The 20,559-nt window shown below is 38.2% G+C and overlaps 1 protein-coding gene across 3 annotated transcripts in view; it reads left to right on the top strand.

Annotated features, from left to right (window-relative positions):
* Positions 1-20,559, top strand: part of MGAT5 (alpha-1,6-mannosylglycoprotein 6-beta-N-acetylglucosaminyltransferase) — a 116,937-nt gene that overhangs the window by 78,435 nt on the left and 17,943 nt on the right. For all 3 annotated transcript variants that reach the window (XM_039555310.1, XM_039555312.1, XM_039555311.1), the window contains 3 exons: positions 1,078-1,211; positions 5,089-5,222; positions 15,429-15,578. In XM_039555310.1, coding sequence (XP_039411244.1) covers positions 1,078-1,211; positions 5,089-5,222; positions 15,429-15,578 — 418 coding nt within the window. The remainder of the gene's footprint in view (positions 1-1,077; positions 1,212-5,088; positions 5,223-15,428; positions 15,579-20,559) is intronic.

Genomic DNA, 20,559 nt, shown 5'->3' with positions numbered 1-20,559 from the left:
CATATGAGCCCAGTGATACAATATGCAGTGATAAGAGTTCATGTGTTTATAACATAATTGCACATGATGTTTAATTCCTGTATAAGTCTTTTCTGCAATTTTGTTTGTGGAGGGGTGAAGAATGGTAGGGCCAGCAGCTCTGGAGCCCTATAATGTACTGCAGTGGCAGTGATCTGTACGTCCAAGTCATATCAAAGATTTGGCAGGCTGCATTTTGTAAACATGACTTCTAGAATCTCTGTCCTGTAACATGTACTGTCTTCATACTGACCCTTTTTCTGCCTGTCATCTACTGTGGGCCCTTTTTCTGAAAGGAGACGCTCATAAATAAAGTGATTTCTTTTTCAAGATATTAATAGGATTTTAAATAAAGGGTGAGTGTGATTCTCTAATCCCAGGCCTTTCTAATCCAGTGCCAGGGTTTCTCTCTGTTGTGTGCAGGTTGATGCAGGTAATTGACTTTCATATTGTTTCTTCAAAAGTCTGTGATAGAATATTTCATAAACAAATGATCTGACTGCAAGAACTCGGCAAATTAAGCCATCTTCAGTGCTTTTCCAGTAGGTCTAAAAGTCAGAACCGGGAGAACAAATACAATTGTCTAAAGACAATGTCCTGTTCTGCTCTGATCTTATTGGCATGTTGCCCCTGGCTGCTGCATTTGGTTTTGTAATAATGGTTGAGAACTTTAGAGAACAGATGGAAAATCCTCTCATCTTCTGCTTAAATTCTACTTCAGAGCCCTAGGAAATGCAGGTGACCACTGTGGCATTCCCGTAAGTTCTACTTGGATTTTAAAGCATAACTTCATTCTGTAAGGACAAAGAAACCCAAAACAAGCTCCAGGGTCGTTATTTGAATATCTGATATATCCTTAAATTTGCTGTTCATACCATCTTTGTGAATGTAATATAAGCAGAAATGTTTGAAGTTAAAATGTACCTTCACTTTATACATCCTCCACAGCTGTGCACAAAGACAAAACACATCTTAATTATCATAACTGTGTATATATACACACATTCTTGTATATACATATGTAGGTGTACCTACAGTAAATTTGTTTTTCTCTTTTAGGTGTATGCTAAGAGTTCTGGATTCCTTTGGAACTGAGCCAGAGTTTAACCATGCCCATTATGCCCAGTCTAAAGGCCACAAGACACCATGGGGAAAGTGGAACCTTAATCCACAGCAGTTTTATACAATGTTCCGTAAGTACCTCTGTGCTTGTAAATAATTTAGGGCTTTAAAAAGAAATGCTGTCATTGAGAAGATTTTTTTTATTATGAAGGACAAATTCACAGTTTAATAAAATACAGCTGCTAAATGGGAAGAATTGTATCAGTGTCTGTAGACTGCAAAAGCTCTATTGTTCTTCCACCCAGCAATGAGAAAATAAGAATATTGAGCTAATATAAATAGTGGTAGGGAACTTTATGCTCTGGGTACCTGTGGAAAGTGGTGCTTGGCTTTTTCCTCAAATGTCAGGGAATTTGCTTTTGTTAGTTTTGCTTTCTCTAATCTTACTATGAAGCAATAGATTTCTGAGGAACTTCCTAGGTTACATTTTTATAAACCGCATTCCTGCATTTCATCATGTTGAAGTGAAGTTTGGAACTATGTTAGCTATAGTGTTGTATTTTTGCTTTTGTTCCTCAGCAGCTCAGCAGCACCATCCCTTCACTGTTTCTTTGAGTTTAAGATTGATAAATGACCATTCAGGAAAAATTTTTTGTCTCTACATTTTTATGGCTTTGTAAAAATTTTTACCTAGCTTGTTTTCATATTGTGAGTATTTATCCTCAGGTGAATTGAGTAACATTTATTTGCCAGCAGTGTACAAAGCTATTGAAAAATAAGTAGTAGATTTCAGCACTGCTGTAGATCTTTCAAGCATCGATAAATATCTTCTGAAGTGACCCCAGCCAAACCTAAAAAAGAAACAGAACAGGCACAAAAAAAGGTAAAAATTCTCTATAAATTGGGTCAGATTAAATTATTAGTGTGACCTGGTCTACACCTAGTCTTTGACTTTATGGCAGTAGATTCCAGAATCAAGGGATCTCTCTCTTGCCTGTTGTAGCAGCAGTTCAAGTGTGTTATCTCTGAAAGGTGCAGAGTCACTGCTGCTGGCTGGAGGGTAAGGGAGGCTCAGGGCAGTGCCTTCTGCTGTGTGCAGAGGCTGCTCAGCCCAAATCTAAGGAAACACTTCATGGTGACCAGCCCACCTCCAGAGTTTGGTGCTGCTCCCTGTCTGACATTAAGACCATTAAGGGCTCTGTTCTCTCTCATCAGCTTTCATCGTCAGTCTTTCAAACTTCCCTGCTTTTCACAGCAGAATTATACATGCTGCTGTCAGGTTGACATGCTTTTGATTTTAGTTGCCCTGTAAAATTCTTGAGAGAGGCATATTTTGTCTGTCAACATTTGCTGTGCAAGTTTTTCCAGTGAAATATAAGTGAAGGTTGTTCAAGAGATAAAAGGCTGTATTCACAGTTGTTGGGAAGCAAGTAACAAAACATGTGGTGAAATGTGACTTGGAAGTGGTTGCAGAGGTTGTGTCTGGATATTAGTAAGCAGAGCTTGTTCTGTATCCACATTTGCTAATATTTATTGGTTTATGTCCTAAATGGAAAAGGAACTCAATTGTGCTTTGTTGAAGTAGTCCAGCTGTTGGGAAATTCAGATGTGAGGTCCTGTTCAAGAGAGCACCAAGGGTGATGATGCACTCAATGAAAATTGCTGGATGAATGCTGGTGGTACAGCTGTGTGCTCTGTGTGTGCACTACTCAGTCCCACTACATGAAATGCAGAAGAAAGGAAATCTTCTCTCCAGAGACCTCTGTTGTGCCACTGGTACAGTCTCTTGTGCAGAGAAAATCGCTTCATAATGAATTTTCCAAAGAGTATGACTGTATTGCAATTTTAGTAGATAACCATTTCCAATTTTTGCTGCTGGAAATGACTGTGGGTCTTCCTCTGCAGGAAAAGTGGTAAATAGATTGCAGGCAAACTAATTCTGAAGCATGAGTGATTCCAGTGCTGTGGTTTATTCAAGGATTTTACTTTTTTTTTTTGGGGGGGGGGATTAGGTGCAGAAGAGTCAACATGTTTTGTGATATTTAAAGTTTATATTTGTTGTTTTGTTCTCTTCTGCAGAGATAGCACCATCTTTATGATAGGGCTTGTGATTAAAAGTGCATGTTGTGCATCAGTAAAGATTTTATGGCAGATTGGAACCCTGGACAGCTTCCCAAGATCCACAGACTCTATTATGTTTTGAGAACTCTGATTATAAGGGCAGAAAATTATTTCTGAGCAACAAGCAAGCCACATTCAAACCTGTGGCATATTATCAAGTGCTTGACTGTTCTCTGAGTTTTCCAGAAGTGTGAGAGCTTTCCCCCTTTTTTATGTTTTCCGTGCTTTTAATCCAAATACTTTCGTGCGAAATAACAGCACTGGTACTTCTAAAAGTGCATGGTCTTGCTTAAAAATCCATCTAAGGGCTTCCTCTCAGCATAGTTTGAGGCACTGAATTCCACCAGTTCTAACTTTAACAAAGGTTTATTTTCCTTTTGAGTGTATACTGCCTTGCCTCTCCTTTGAATGCAGTCTCTCATCCAAAACTATCAAAGGATGGAAAAATGCCGCTTTTCAGACATATTTGCAATGTGCTGTTTGCTATGTAAAATTCTAAAAAGTCCTTGGGTCTAAGTGGGTGCCTGGCTGTTGCTGAGGCATTTTTTGTGAAAAAGAGTAATTGTCATTTGAAAGACTAAATGTAATGGCAGAGGGATGTGTACACTGCGTATGGTTTCTCTGTTCTCCTGCATTATCCAGTTGGCCGATTCTCAGGAACCAAAAAGCAAAACCTCATAATTGCAGTAGAAGGGGTTTTTTTTAATAATTCTACTAGAGATTTAGCATTGCATGTATCGAAAATGCCTGGGACATTATCTTTGGATTAGGGGTTTTTTTGTTTTGTTTTGAGTTCTTAAGTTTTTCAAAATGTGATTAATAGTTGACAGCTTGTGTGCCAGAATTTAACAGGAGGCTTAGAGAGGAGATCCTGCTGTTCATTGCAGCCTTTTTCTATATGCACTTGTGAGGCTATGGCAGCTTTTAGAAAATAATAATCCTACATGTTGGAGTAGCTTTTATATAGTAGGAATGGATTTTTACCTGAAGCATTGAGTGTTGTAGTCCATCACTGGAATTAAACACCCAATCTACAAAAACAAACAAGCCAAAACAACAAAACTCCTTCCTTTTAATGAGCCTAAATATCTTTATAGGGGGAGAACAGTGGCCAGCACTGCTGGAAAAAAGACCGACAGGGGCTAAAAATAATATAGAAAACTATGAGTAAATTACATATCCTTTGCACACACTGGTTTTTTTTTTTTTTTGTTTGTTTTGGTTTGGTTTGGGTTTTTTTGCCCGGATTGGATTAAAAACAGTTTTGCCAACTTCACTTGCCACCTTTAAATATTTTATGACCATTATGTGTGGGTGAATTAGGCAATGGAATTTGTATTCTGATTTGCATAGTGTGACTTGGTAGGCCAGTAATTAGTATGGATACATAATACACAGTGAGTTGGATGGCTGGTGATGGTAATTCCAGTATAAGAGGTGAACCCAAGAAATTTGCTGAAATTTATTTATGCCATTGAGCAACATCAGCTTTGCTAACAAGCATAAATCCAGGGGGTTTTCAAACTGTTGGTATTGCATCTCTGAGATTTGTCAGGCTAGATTTCTTCTGTTTCTTTTATCGCTAATAATAAAGCTTAGCACACAAGTCAAAAAAATTTATTACCATTGGACTCAGTCCAGCTACAGAGTTTTTATTAGCAGAAACAAGCCAGAAAATAGCTGCTTACTTCAGTAGGCATATGAAGCAGGACTTAAAATTAATAAAAACTATTTTGGAAAATAAAGCAAACAAATGTGTCTTTCAGTATTAATAAGAAGGAGGTGATCAGTTGCATAACAACTTATAACTCTTTTCTGACAACATTCACTCTAATGTAGCATTAACTGATATTTTCAAAGGTGCTGAATCCGCTCTGTTTTTTACAGCTCACACTCCAGATAACAGTTTCCTTGGATTTGTGGTAGAGCAGCATCTGAATTCCAGTGACATTAAACACATTAATGACATCAAAAGGCAGAATCAATCTCTCGTTTATGGCAAAGTAGATAATTTCTGGAAGGTGAGTTTTTTATACTCATATGCCTGAGCAAATTTATATTGATAAGTCTAATAAAGCATAATTAGAAATTTTAAAGTGTCCCATCTGTCTAAACCCATTAAGTTCTTTTTCTGGAAACAAATGTATTTGAATAATTAAATTGAACATTTTGAAGTCTTTCTGTTAGGGAAACTTCTGTCTAGATTGATGTGGATCCTTTGCTATTTCTGTACACCTTTGTGGTAGAATAAAAAATATAGTCTTAATGTCTCAGTAATTTTGGAAAATGAAGAAGGCTGGTAAACATAATGGAAAATTGAAGGTGTGAACTTTCGTCAATCATAAGCAAACCTGTCTTTCAATTACTTCTGTTCTTATATCTACAACCAAAAATGTGCTGCATTTTGAGATGGAAATTCTGTTTCACTAAAGGCTCTAGAAGTATGCAACCTCATTTTATCTCCCTGTAATAATATCAGTGTTTTGTTTCTTTAATATTGCCATTATTGTATTTTCTCTCATCTGCAGATGAGAGCAGCAGAATAACACCACCAAGGCTTGGTTATATTTTTAACAAGTTAAAGTAGATTGTGTTATTAAGTCATAGCGGTCTCTTTTTTTTTACCCACTGTCCTTTCCTGTGGCTCCTTCTTCCAGGCTGGCATACCTGGGAATGAGTCTCTCATGCAGTTTTCAAAGAGATTATTTACTAGTAACTGGATTTCTTCCAAGTTACCTCCAGCTCTGTCTGCCCAAATGCTCTGCATGCCCATATCCTCTGTGTGCCTTCCCTCCTGCCTAAAAAGACCTTATTTTTAAGCCTCTTGTCAACTGAAAAAGGAACTTATCAGTGCCATACATAGGACCACACAATATAACAGTGTGAGAACACCTGGGTCTCACATTTTCATGCCTTTTCTCTTTATTGGCATGAGAATATTGGTCTTGCACAGTTTTCAAACCACAGAAGTAACATTCATTCTGATGACTGAGATTATACAGAATGAGTTCTCTAAAGATGATAGCTACAAGTAAATGGTCCATCTGTGAGACAAAACAAAACTAAAACTTGATAGAAACAGTAGAATATTGGCAGTGGTAGCAGAACAGGTAGAGCTGGATGCTTCTTGGCTACTGTGCTGAGAAAAATATGTAGTAAATACTATGAAAGTATTTGTTCTGTTTGGCTCATGGTATAGAAGGACCTGTCTACAGTCTCTTGTATCTGCAGAGTGCTGGAGCAGAGCTGGGATCCTTTCTTCGAGTCTTTTTGAGCTTAGGCTCTTTTACTTTTGCTTGTGACTCTACTTGTACTTTTATTTATGACTGATCTCAGTCTCTCAAGAACAGCAGCATGGAATAATCATCTAAACTTCCTGACTGACTTGCAGTGCACATCAGCAGAAGAACCTGTTGAATACTAGTTGGATTTAAGGAACAAGACAGCTCCTTAGTCACCGGGATGTTTTTCACTGACACAGATATCTTCCTTGGTTTATTCAGTCTGCATGGATTCAGAAATATGTATTGATAGTTTATATGCCCAGAGGGAAGATCAGTGATTAGTCTCAGATTCTGTATGGCACACAGGATATTTATGGATTAAGACTAAAACACTGCTTTTTGGAAAATAACATCCAGTCTTGATTTTTAAATAGCACACAATGGAAAGCCCACTGTTTCCTTTGGTGAAGTCCTCCAATAATTCCCTTCTCCCTTAAGACTTTGCATTATTTCTGGTACACATTTCCATATGGTTGTTTCCCATCTTAGTGGCAGTTATAGACTTTCTCAACTGGACTGATAATGCTTCTGTTCTGTTGCCCTCTAGGAATATATAGGTTGAGGTCAAAGTTACCCATAGTCATCTCCTGAAAAGCCTGTATATGCTGAACCCCTGAGAGCTTTGTGCTTTCTAATCCTTAAGTGTTCTCACATGTCTACTTTCTCTGAACCCTCTCAAGATTATTCACATTCCTCTTGAAATGTGAATGTTTGCAAAGGGCACGTGGGCCATACCAGCACCAAATCCAAAAGGAAATACTGTCTCATTGTTAGGCAGGTCCCCTTTCCACCATTAGGAACTCTCAGCCAAGACCTTTGTATCATTTTTTAAAGTGGTGCTTTTCAAGTCACTGCTGTGTTTCTATCAGTATTGCCTGTCTTGTTTTTGCAAGATGTTTGATTTGGTATCTGGCCATATTAATATGTGTACTGTATGCTGGTAACATCGAGCACATTAAAACTGTAACTTGCAGATTGTAATTGCAGTCATGCCCATATGCACTGGTATATTACGTGCAAATCACTGCAGATAGACTTTGAATCAGTTACAGTGTGGGATTTCTTATCTGGAGTGATAAAATCCAATTCTTGTGATCAAGGGAAAGCCTGAACTAATCTTGTGTCTGTGTAATTTGCTTTTTCCACGTTTCTTTCATTTTCCCTGTTCAGTGCTCTTTTCATCTGCCACCACGGCTTGTATGGAACCAGACTAATCTATTTATCCTGCTCCTGTTCTCTCTACTGAACACGGCCAATTAACAAGAAGTGTAATCTGCACAGAGTACACGTGTCACTGCTGGGGCTGATCAGTCATTAGAGGAGCACAGCATGGAGGAGAGAGCGTTCCCATCCCCAGACGATGGTGCTTTTGGGGAATAGCAGCTGCAAATCAACTGTTTAATTTTAAACCTAGCAGGCTGAAGTGGAACTGAAGTATGCACAGGGCCTCTTCTCCCTGGGGGTATATAAACCACCATGGGTTTATATAGGCATGGATATGGATCCTTTTCTGTGCCTGAGCCCAGTGCCATCTATCCCATATCAGAGTGGCCAAGTCTGGGTATACCTCTTGAGGTCAGGAAGGATGTGCTGCAGAGGGTGTAAGACAAATCTGATTTATTTCCCTCTAATACCTAAATCAGTCCTAGGTGGGTTAAGGATTACAGACAGGAGGTTGTAAAGAATTTTGCCACATTTCTAAAGGTTATCTTTAGAGGTAAGCTATGAAGGGCAACATTTGCCAAGTTTTGGAAAAGTGTTTGTTGGGATTAAAGGTTTGGGGTTTTGTCTGAGATTTTTGGCAGTACAAGAGAGTCCTATCTATGCCAAAGTGAGGGGAAAAAAAGGAGATAATAAAATGTGTGTGAAACCCATAATGCTCTCCATTATCAAAATTGGCTTTAATTACAGAACATTCCAATTAAAAGAGAATGTTTGAAGCCTTTCATGTTGCCTTAGCTCCTGTTTCTAAGTCTTTGTTCTTTTTTCTATAACTTAACTGTTATACTATTCCACTAATTTGACCCTTAATCCTAGAAGACAGAAAGAGTCAAGATTCATTTTGCAGTATTTGCTATTTTTTTTTGTAGGGTTCTATGAGAGAAGTCAGAAGGTTGCTTGTATCAGAAAATAGGTATCAATGCGTAAGTGTATTGCTTTAGTATTTTATTATAGTTTATTGGAGCTGTCTTGAAAATATTTCTATGTTTAGAGGCAAAATAATGCGTGAGTTCCTTATTAATGCCACTTGACAAGCTGGGCATTCTTCTTAAATACATACTGCCTGCACAGCAACTTTTGAAGAACTGCATTGGAAATGGTTACCTTTAGCTTGTTCTCAATGGGAAAGCCCATCACCGAGGCTGTTCACACTAATGTCTCCTCTTTATAGCTCCAGGGGACATTTAATGAAATGTAATTTCCCCATCATATGCCCTCTTGCATGAAGTGGGAGGAAAGTCCCTTCCTTCTGGTTGGTTTTTGTACTTCATGTTTAGCATTGTACTTTGAATAAATATTTCATTCCAGCATAAAAGAAAAATAAGTAAAGGGACAAAAGTTCTTTCTCACCTTTTCTCCCATGTGGTCAGTGCACTCACAAATTTGTTTCTTGATAGTACTATCTTATGTTCCTCCAAAAATGTGAAGCAGCACTGGGGGCTTATCAATCAATCAAAAGTTACCCTAAGGCCTGGCACCAGGAGCACTGTCCTGCCTTATGCCACAAATATAACAAATTGAAATGAGCCAGACACTTTAGTTCAGCAACATTTCTGAAATTCACCATTTCCTTCTGAAAGCAGTGTGGATCAGAAACAAGTCAATCAAAGCAAATGACTGCAGTAAATAAGCATACTCTTTTAAAGGGTTATTCTTTAACATTTAATATGAAAATTAGAATTTAATTGATTTTGAAGAAAGAATGAAAACTACTTTTTTGTGGATATTTACCTGTCAGGTCAGTGATCAGCTTCTCACTTTGCAGAACTCTTCAGCTGCAAAATGAATTCATGAGGTCTTACAGCACTGATTAACACAATCATCTATTGTTATTTGGCTAGCACAAAACCAACACAACCTTTTCTTCCTGTGGTCCACTTCCTACTTTCAACTGTACTCCTTCACTTTTCTCCTTCAGCACTTACAGTGCACAAGGATATCTCATTGTTGGTTCTGGAAATTTCCATTCAAAGGGCGGGAAATTGCTGCCTAGGTGTTGGTGTGCATTGCATGACAATGAGATTGTCAAATCTTGGGAAAACCTCGGTGTTTAAAAAACCCCAAACCTTCATGGATGAAAAAGATAAAGATGAGGATAGGGAACTGGATAGGGTTCTTCAAGCTCTGCCAGAAATCCTGAGTCTTCACTGAGATGTTTTATTCATTGTTTGTGCAAAACTAATATGTGCCAATGTGTGTTTTATTCAGAGATATATGGTGCCTAAAAAAGAAGCCATAAATGGACATTCAGGAAGAGCATGAGCATGGCAAAGTTATATAATACTTCCCTTGCAAATTCTCTCTCTTTCCAGCTTTTCTAACTTGGGGTAATTCCTGAATCTGTTTCTCTGTTGATAAACTGTCTGTTCACGCATTCTAGAGATCTCAGTAAGAGGTGATTTCAAAGTGTTTGTTTGATTATGAACCTATGCAAACTTTTTTTGCCTCTGCAACTTTCTCTGTAATGGAGTCCCTCAAATCTATGACCTTTTGCAGGAGAAACTGCTAACCTGGGCATTTTTCTAAACCTACCCCCGAAGAGCTTTTTTGGGTATCTTTCTATAGGACATTTTGAATAGCCAGTCACACTATCCATGTTCTTCATGCCAACTGTGGTTTTGTAAACCTCCCTCATATTCTGACAATTTGTCTTTTTCAACTGAGGAATTGTTAAAGAATTTCTTGCAGATTTCTGTGTGTAACAGTGGACACTGTCCTGTATCTTGGATCCTTCTTACCCCTCTCAGAGCACTGTCCAATGTCTTCAGCTTCTTTTTGAGAAAATGGACCAGAAGTGCAGCAGTGTGTGAGGAGGGAGAGAATGTTTTTTATAGAATAGTTCAATAATATTCTCTTTATTTCTGAATTTCTTTCCAAATAATTCCTATCATTTACTTGGTTGGTGGGTGAACTGACTGCTACTGAACAATGGACTGATTTTTTTCATGGTCCATAATCATATGTTAGTATAATGCAAAGTCTTTGTTCTTGAGTAACACTGGTTAGCTCAGGAGTTTTTTTCCACACTTGAAGTGAAGGCTAGTTTTTAACATTTGTGTCACTTTAGTTATGTTAGCAAACAGGTTTTATTTCTGTGAAGTCTATGCAGCGATGGGGAAAGATGTCGGAAAATTCTTTTAACTTTAGCACATAGTGTGTGATCCCCACATTCATGGTTAATGCTTAGTTTTGTACCATACAGTGCTTAGTACAAATGCCAGAGATTAATGTGGCCTTGTGTTAACTCCCTGTGTCTGAGACTAATAAGTCTTGTGCCAGCTAATGCCTCCTTGTTTATTTCTATCAGTGATTAATATGTACTAGCTGATATCTTAGTTTTGGGAATGAGGATTGTGTGTTAGAGAAAAGAAGGATAAGAGAACTACATCGTGACCTGATGACATCTTTGAGATACTCTCAAGGAGAAAAAAATTCATCAAAAGATCTAGAACCATATCCAAACAAGTCCATGGCAATAATTAGCACATGCACATGTATTTAGAAAATGTGATGAATATGTATTAGTTTCAGGAATATAATCTGGTCTTTTAGGTTACTGGGCATGCATACTTTGGGGAGAATTCCCCATGCATCCATTGCTGCTAATAAAGTAATGTCAGCTTTCTAACCTAACTAACTGCTTGGAGAGTTTATTCCCGGGTTTGGTGACAGTTGAATTTATCAACTCTCTAGTCTCTTTTCTAGTCTCTCTGTCCCTTAGATTACTGAGGGGACTTTTTCAAAAGCTTTAAAAACCCAGGTGTTCAATATTATGATGTTTTTATGCAACATTTTGAAGTTAGTTTGAGTTTTGCTACTGTGAATAATGACAGCATGCTTTTGTCACTTCTCCATTCTCATTCACATGATGACTGTTAATTCACAGGAGTGATTCCCAATCTCTCTCCAAGAGATTTCATTCCTTTAAGAACTTCAAAGAACTCCTACAAGCTGATTGGCTTCTTTAGAGAACACTACCAGTTTGGTGAGAGAGGATTTCCTTGGACAGGAAGAACTGACTACTGTAATTTTGATGGGTTTATGTGGTTACATAGTTAACTCTTTATTTAAATTTCAGATAACTTGTTCAGTGTAGAGTTCATACTTGCTAGCCATGAGTCACTGAATCCTCTCTACATCCATTTATGAATTCAGGGCAGTTTGAAACTTTCATATTTGAGTTCCAGGAGAATTAATCTATTCTTTGTGATTTACCCCTGTAAAACACTGTATGTATTTGACTCTCTTAATATTCCCCAGCCTTTGTGCTCTCTTCTAGCTCCCTGGTAGACAGAATTTTCTTTATTCAGGGATGTCTTGAGAAGTCTTTGAGAGGGTGACAGTTCTCAAGCAGAGATTATGTTTGTGTCACAATCTCGATTGTCATACATTGCACGTACACTGCATTTTGGCTCACTTTTGACTTGACACTTCCACACATAAGCACCCAAATGATAAGACTTCTAACAGTATGCTTTTAGGATACACACAAAGATGTATCCCAGTACTGGCTTTTCTGAATTACATTTGTCAAGCTTTATAAAACCATTGCCTTCTGAATTTTTCAATGCAAGGAAGCGAGGCTGGATATACGGGCTGTTTTACATATGTTTTGCAGTCTGAACTTTCAAGCCATAAAGCAGTTGAGAACCCTAAATCAAGCTCTTCTCTATGTAGTTGGCCTGTAGCAGTGCTTGGTTTCATTCAGTGCTGAATTTTTGGTGTTCTGTGAGTGTACCCGAATGGTCCAAAATTACAAAATACTGTCATTACCTTGGACTGGCAAACTGTTGGTAAAGCAGAGTTGTTAATTACCACCAGCTACTACACTGAGAGAACTAAAAGCAGAATTTAGTTTTTGATGAATTGTGTTTCCACCACATATTTTTGTAGCTTTTATATTTAAATTTTTCACCCACCAAACTTAAAATTTCACGTCTTCATACTGTGTCTTCTTGTCAACATTGTCCTAGGGAGAGACTTCTCAAACAAGTTGTCACTTGATTGCTTTGCTGAGAAAGGCCTTATCATGATGCTTTTAAAAGTAGGTGGAAATGATTGATGAACAGTAATAACAGTTATGCAGTCAGTGATCAACAAAAAGTACTTTCCTGAATGGCATGTTTATTTTAGCTGCTGAAAAATTGTTTCAGAAAAGGTCTGTGTAGCTGTTACTCACTGTTACATTTCCATTTTGGTTCTGAGGAGAAATAATTTGCCTTTTTTTAAATGTGATTATCTTCCATCCTCTAAGTCGAGGTTTGCAGTACGGACAGCAGGGTGAACAGTGCAGTCTGATACAAACTGCAGAGAATGTCAGGTTTGCATTACTCCCCAGCAGCTCATGACCTTGTCTCTTTGAATTCATCTTGGAGAAAGTAAAGTTCAAGTGGTTTAAGATAAAAGAATAATTATATCTGCTCCCAAGTGAGCAAACTCAGGAAGTGGATAAATAGTTGAAGGAATGTTAATATTTTGTTTGCAAGTCACATTCCTTGCTTTATTTACATGTAGCCTTTCTATTTATAAATGCCATTTTTGCACTCTCTCATTTTCTAATTCACTGTTTTCAATGTCTAGAATTTGATTATGTGTCCTGATTATTTTTGTGAGGTGGCTTCCTAGAATATATACTTTTATGATCCAAAATAACACTTGTCTGCAAAGAATGTGGAAATTCAGGACTACTTAATTGCAAAAGGAGGCAAATGTTGGTGAGCTTGAGGTAAAGTATAAGGTGGTAATAGTATTTTGTGGTACTTTATAGATGATTATGAAAGCAGCTGGTTTTGACTAGAAGTAAATAAGGTTGGGCTTTGATTCTGTCTAGGATAATAAATGTTTTATCTGTGGTTTTAGACTCTGAATTGGGAAAGAAGTCAGTCATATGCCTAAGCAATATTCCCAGTTAAGGCTGTGCATGGTTAATGTCATTTTAAAACAGCTAAATATTCTGTAAAAGGTTTGTAAAATTGTTATTGCAATCTTGAAAAGAAGTGCAATTTTAGGTAATCTTGGTTTTGTTCTTTCAAGCTGCTCGTTTGTCAAATTTTTCTTGATTTAGAGTGCATTTGTGTCACCAGGGTTTGTGTCATGAGCCAGTAAAATCTGAGGCAAGTGCCTTGATGTTGTTGCTGCAGGTGGATCATGTCAGTAGTACCTGTTGCTTCCTTGCCTTCTCTTCCATTCAGAACCCTGAACACTCCAAAGTTCTGGATATATTAAAAGCCAGGCAGGCAGGATTAAGGTATCCTCTGGAAACAAGAGCAGGCCATTCCTTTCATATTTCTCCTGCTCATTTCCAAAGAAAAAAGTTCTAAATGGATTTTCTCTTGACAAAGTGTATGAGTTTCTCAAAGTTCCTAATTATGGTATTTTAACAATTACGTGAGAACATGTCTTACAGAGTAATTCAGATTTAAAGTGAAAAATGGAGCAACCTTTCAGTTGTTTGAATAATTTGTGTTAATTAATAACAACAGCAGCCACATTGAACAAGAAAGCATCTTTATCTGTTGGCTGTTTTATGTAACACTTAGGCCAGGACAGTGTCTGGCTGGTGCAGCCTTGGCAGAGCTGCCAGGAGGGACATTCAGAGATGAGTCAGCCCATCCTCCCCAGCAGAGGCAGGTCACCAGCAGTGCAGGCTGAAGGGAGAAGCCATTGTTATGGACATTAAATACCCTCTGCAACAACTAATTCAGCAAGGAAGCTGTAAGAAGTAGCACTCATCCTCCTAGGCCTGATATCTGCTCCTCCAGGATTGGAAAAGACAGGATTTTCATCAGCCTAACTTGTCCTTTGAATGAACTTCAGTACAATTGTTGGCCAGGTTTCCCACAGGGCTGTGGAGGAACACTGCACAGAATTTACATGACAAAAATAGTGAGTGAAAGTAGAATTCGTAAAAACTCTCTTGCTGCCAAGAAGTATGGCGACTTGTTGCCTGATTTTAGAGCTATTACTAAGACTATGTGCAAATATTGAAGGAAAGTCTTCTGATCTGCGTTGCAGACTGCGTGTAAATACAGTCTTCAGCTAATTGCCTTGGAATGCCAGTAGTCTTTAAAACTCAAAAAACATATGGCACTGAAAATTAAAGTAATTCTTGTGTGCAAACTAGGATGGTGTACTATTTTTTCTTAATTTTTTTTTTTTTTTTTTGATGCAACATTAAAGCCATTGTTCTTCTCTGGGTCTTTTCCAAAATGCCTCTAAAACTTCAGGTAGGTGGAATATTTGTAGGTCTCTCATGGAACTCAAACACTGGGTATTTAAAGGAGTGTGTTCAGTTATTCAGTTGGCAAGACTGCATCTGACTTCACAAAGAAGATAATTATTTTGCATCTTTGACAAAATCAGTGAAAATTTGATATTTCAAAATGAGTTTTCTGTAATTTTAAGCCAAGTATTGTTGAGGCATGCAGAGATTACAGCTGTCTGATGGTGTCCTGTTTTTTGTCCAGTTAGAAGTTAAGAGGGCCTTGGTATTGATTTCTTTATACCTCGACTATGAGTGAAAAAGCTGCAGTTTTCTTCCAGTTTAGTAGAAAACCAAACTAATAACATAATGAAAGATCAAATATTATAGAAATCAAATAGGAATGAATTAACTTCTTCTCTTCCTGGCTTTTGTGGTACAGGAGATAAAGAACAGCTCTGATTAAATACTGCTTGTTCAAATTTGTAATGACTGAAAATATTTTTTCCTTGCCATTACAGGACAAGAAGGCTTATCTGGATGTCATCCACACCTATATGGAGGTCCATGGGACTGTTCATGGGACAAGCACCATGTACATTCCTGGCTATGTAAAAAACCATGGAATACTCAGTGGGCGGGATTTGCAATTTCTGCTGAGAGAAACCAAAGTAAGTTCGTCGAGCAGGAGTGGTGGCAAAAAATAGCTCCAGATAGAGGGTGTCTGAAGTGCGTGCATTTCACCTCCTATGAATAAGCTCTTAATTTAAAAGCACTGGAAAAAATTATCATGTGTAAAGGAGCTTAAGTTGTGTGCCAAGAATACGTTTTTCATCATGTCCGTGTTTGGTGGATTGACAGCTCAAATTAGAAATTTGGGATGACAACACACAGTCACATTTAACAACCAGCTTGAGAAACAGGGATAAATGCATTTTTCATTTTCTTGAATGTGATATTCAGCTCAAGGAGATTATCAGCTGAGAGTGTGCTCTAGTTTACATCCCTGAGGTCAATGTTAGGTAACATTCAAAAGCTGTACAGCTGCATGCTTGCTCTGCCCTCCCAATGACTTTAACCCAGAGCAACCCTGCTCTCTCAGGGAGAAAAGCAAAGCTGCACTTCATTTGCCATTCATGTCCTTCCTCTGCTTCAGCTGTGCACAGAGAGTGAGCAGAAGAGCGTGGCTTTTCGTGATGTGCTTTGCCTGTGGCTCCAGAGTCAAGGGAACTCAAGATAAGGGATGGGATATACATTGAAATAAACTTTCATCCCCACAGTTAGAAAGCTTTGTCTGGATTCTGTGCCCTTCCCATTATCTTTCTGGCACTTTGCAGCACTAAAACACTTCAGTAGATTGCATTTAAATAGGATGTTTAACTTCAAGTTGGTGAAAGAAGGGGTTTGTATGTTTAAAATTAGCAAAATCTAATTTTAAATGGTGGAACAGTGGTGGAAGTGCACCACTGTTGATAGTTTCTTGCTGTGCACTTCCACAGAAAAATCTCTTAAAAAAAAAAAAAAAAGAAAAGAAAAAAGCAAGCACCTCTTAGGCTTCCCACACAACTGCAGAGATCTTCTTTTTTTAAGTACTTAGGCAAATGATGGTAATTTGACATCTCTGTGTGACAGCTGTTGGTAAATTATGAGTTTTTAAAGGCACCCATTGTGTGTTGATGCATGCAGACACACATAATGTTGCATATTAAAAAGTCAACATTTGCTTTCATCATAGATAATCTGAGATTACACAGCTTTTGCCTGTGTGGAGTATGAAATCCCTGCATTCATCATAATGTGAGAAGAATATTGACCTTGTAATAACCCTGAGCATGAACAGTGACTACCTCCTAAAAAAACATGTGTTCTATTCACTGAAATAGTAAAATAAGCAAATGGACTTCCTATAGAATTACTGAAGTCCCTATACAAATACCAGTTCATAATAATAGTTACGTTTAACTAAGTCTTTCTCTAATTTTTTGTCAGCCATCTTGCATGTATCACATTAAAAAGCTTGCTTTTCAGTATTAACTAGATATCTCATCTAGTTGTTATTGATTATATTTGCTCTAAGATGCAATGCAAAGACATTCAATTTAGGACAAATTCAAGTTGATATCTATGTGTTATGCAATTTAGTAATATGGATTTTGTGACACAGGGGTAGCAGACTTGTTTCGCTCAGAATTTGAATAGTAATTGTAGCATCCGATAGAATAGACTGTGTTGGGATTGTGAAGTGCTCCTGAGACAGTAAGTTGCTTATTTTTCACAAAAAGGATTTGGTGAAAAGTATGGCTCTGTGCTGTACTGTTGTCAGAGTCCTGGAGCATTTTAGATTTTAGTGATTTTTATTCTATTGTTGTTCACTGGTTATGGTTGATTTTTTTTTTTTTCTTTCTTAACATTGGGGAAAAGCCTTTTCATAATTTGCTGCATTTCTTAGTAGATGGCACTGAGAAAATCATCAATATGTTTCAGAACCCTGTATCAGAAAGACAGGGTTTTAAAAATTACATCTCCAAAGAGTATTTTTGTATGGCTTTTCTGAACTTTTGTTAGAAGGTTTGCAAATGACAAAAGCTGTTTTCCTTTTTAGGAAATTATTTATTTAGGATACAGCCAGGCTAAAAAAACTTTGCCCTGATGATAAGCTGTTAATAGTCCATCTGCTTCTCCTAATACATAAGTATTAGTAATACATGTCAGGGAAATGAGGGTGCAATGTATTTCTGATTTTGCAACAAAATGAAATTAAATATGGCTTATTGCATCATGCATTTTGCTTATTATTCCTGTCTAATATGGTTTCAATATATCTAATTGAACAGAAAAAGTAAAACAGCAGCATCTGGACCTGAAAGTGGAAACTGAGATCTCCCATCTAATTTGTTTGAACGTTTCAGTTGGAGGGGGGTTGGGGGGGTGGGTGAGGTTTTTATTTTTTTTGCTGGCTGATGCTTAGTATCTCCTAGGTACTCTGGCTGTTCTGCCTCAGCATATGGTTACCTGTCAGTGTTGATCAACAGACACACTTGCTCTAAGTCTTCTTGCTGCCCATATAGTCACAGTTCCAGATTTTGATACCCTTTAAGAGGCAATACTTGAATGCAGCTTAGTACAAAACACTGCTCACCTGTCACTAGTGGCCATCTGCTGTCTATGTGGGTCAATTGTGTTTGTATCAGATGGATCATGGATTGAATTGCTAAAATAAGTGCAGGTTTTTCACAAAAATCAGGCTGACTTGGATAAGAGCTTTGTGCCCAGAGGAGCCCCGTGTGTGTGTGTGCACACGCATGCAGTGATGTTCAAGGACAATTTTTAATCATAATCACTTTATTCACTAGGCAACATGACCAGAGCCCCCTAATGAATTTAGTTATGGGGTTTTGTCACCAGACTGTCCATGTGCTGCAAATGTGTGAATAATCAGGGCCGTAACTCTGGGCTGGGAACATCTGTGGGGACAATGCTCGTCTGGAGCATCGCAGGGAGACAGCAACCTTTGTTCTTAAACTTCCAGAAGCCTTCAGATGTGTTGAGACCAAGGGCAAGGATTGTCTGTCATTGGTTGTGATTTCAACACTGTGTTAGCAGTTTTTTGTTAGGTCAGCTGACAAATGTTCTGATTTTGAGAAAGGGAGAGCTAAATAATAATTTAACAGATCACGTGGTTCAGCCTAGTCAGAAGTGTCAGCTTATGCTGCACTGCTTCACTTTGTCCTTAGACAGCAAAATACCAATAGGTGACAGCTCAGTCCTGTGATTCTTAATCAGAGCTTTGCATTCCCAAAATGTCTTTGGTCCCTGCAGTAGCTGGTAGGACACAGTTATTCCGGGCAGCATGCAGCTGCCATTTCGTTCTATGTGCACTATAAAGCAGCACATTTTGGAGGGAGGGAGTTCTGCAGGCAGGAGGGGCTGCTTGAGATTCATCATGGCTGCTTCAGCTGTGTAGAGCATGACAAAAACGAGCCATGTCTCCAGTTCCTAATGAGGAGATGTAAAGCCATTCATCACGTCGGAGGAGAATGGGGTAGGCGAGCTGGCAGCCTTCCTGCCAACTCACAGGGCTCCTTGCCAAGTGGGCAGCTGGAGGAGTTGGACCAGGCTCTCTTGGAGGAACCAGTGTTGAATTATTGAGAAATATTTCTCCTTTCAAAAAAGTTTCAGATGCAACTTCTTCCTTCGAGTCACTGTGAATTTTTGAGAGAGTTTGAATTATTTTATTAAGTGGGGTTTGCGATTTCTGTATGGGGATTAATAAAACCAACACCCTGCTTAGACAGACATAGGCAAACAAACTTTGTTTTCATATTGCCTTTTATGAAGGAATATATATTTACTTCCACACACTTCATAAAATCAGCTGAAAAGACATTTAACTAGTGATTCTATTCTCAAGTTGTTTGAATCACAAACGACTTGAGATTGGCTTTTGCAGAAAGTATTTTGTATTGTTGAGCACAATATGGCAAGACACTTAACCTTTGCTATACTCCTCTTTCTGGAGTTCAGAAGAGAATATATAAGTTCAGTAAGGAGGCATATAAAAGTGGTGATCAACCTACCAGCCTGACAGAATAAATTAGATAAAGTTCAATAATGCTAGAAAGGGGAGAGGAGAAGATAAACACTCCTGTGCATGGAACTACAGCATTTAGTCTCTGGAATATGAAATTTTTTTCTTAGCTATTCAGCTAGTCATAATTACAGTCAGTGAAGTAAAGCATTCACTCCTTATTTTATACTTTTGGCTATAATTTAGAAAGACTGTTTACTTACTTATTTTAATAGTAGTCTGATGTGGTGCTGTAAACTCCACAAATAAATTGCTTAGTATTAGTTGAAAGTCTAAAAAAAAAAAAAGCAAAAAACACACTGCTTTTCCTGAGAGGGGTTGTGAGTCACGTTTTGTGTCAGAGATGTCTCCACTTAGCTACTGCGCTGGGAGAGGACCATTTACATTACAGCAGCAAGAGTGGTGTCTTGGCTGGTGTGATGCTGGGTGGCCAACTCAGAAGTCTGGCACTCCAAACCAGAGGCTCAGTTCATTACAAAAGTGGAAAAGATTCCTGAGGAGCCTTTCTTATGAAAACCAAACTCTAAGGGTTTCAACACCTGCATTGCTCAATTTGGGCCAGTGATGTTGCAGACACAAATCCCTTTCTCTGGTCCATGCAGGCTTACAGGCACAGACACACATGGGTAGCAGCCCTTACTAAAAAGGAGCAGGTTAAAAAAAACCAACCCCACACTGCTGTTTCCATGATCATTCTACTTCTGTATTTATTGGCAGTTATCTCTTTTAGATAGACTTTTACAGTGTAACTTCCTTCTGGCAATCACCACGTTCTGTGGGGTGTCAATGTGCAGAGCTGGCTGTGCTGATGCCTTAGGTTTTAACTTCTATATTTTTCAAATTCTGTACTGCTTAGTGTGTAACTCTGAAGTTTCTTGTAGCCTGTTAGTTTCTGCTCTCTCATGGTAGTTAGACATAACAAAGCCTCTCCAGGCCCGCTCTTCAAGGACACCCAGACTGTCCTAGGCCCAAAAAGTATAAACCAAAGAGCCTCTAAGGGGGCAAGCAGAGGGGAAATTACATCATTAAACTGAATTAAATTAACTGGAGAATTAATCCTGATA

The sequence above is a fragment of the Corvus cornix genome, chromosome 7 (assembly GCF_000738735.6).
Source record: "Corvus cornix cornix isolate S_Up_H32 chromosome 7, ASM73873v5, whole genome shotgun sequence".
Taxonomy (NCBI): domain Eukaryota; kingdom Metazoa; phylum Chordata; class Aves; order Passeriformes; family Corvidae; genus Corvus; species Corvus cornix.
The sequence above is the reverse complement of the archived record's forward strand: the minus strand, read 5'-3'. Positions and strand labels throughout refer to the sequence as shown.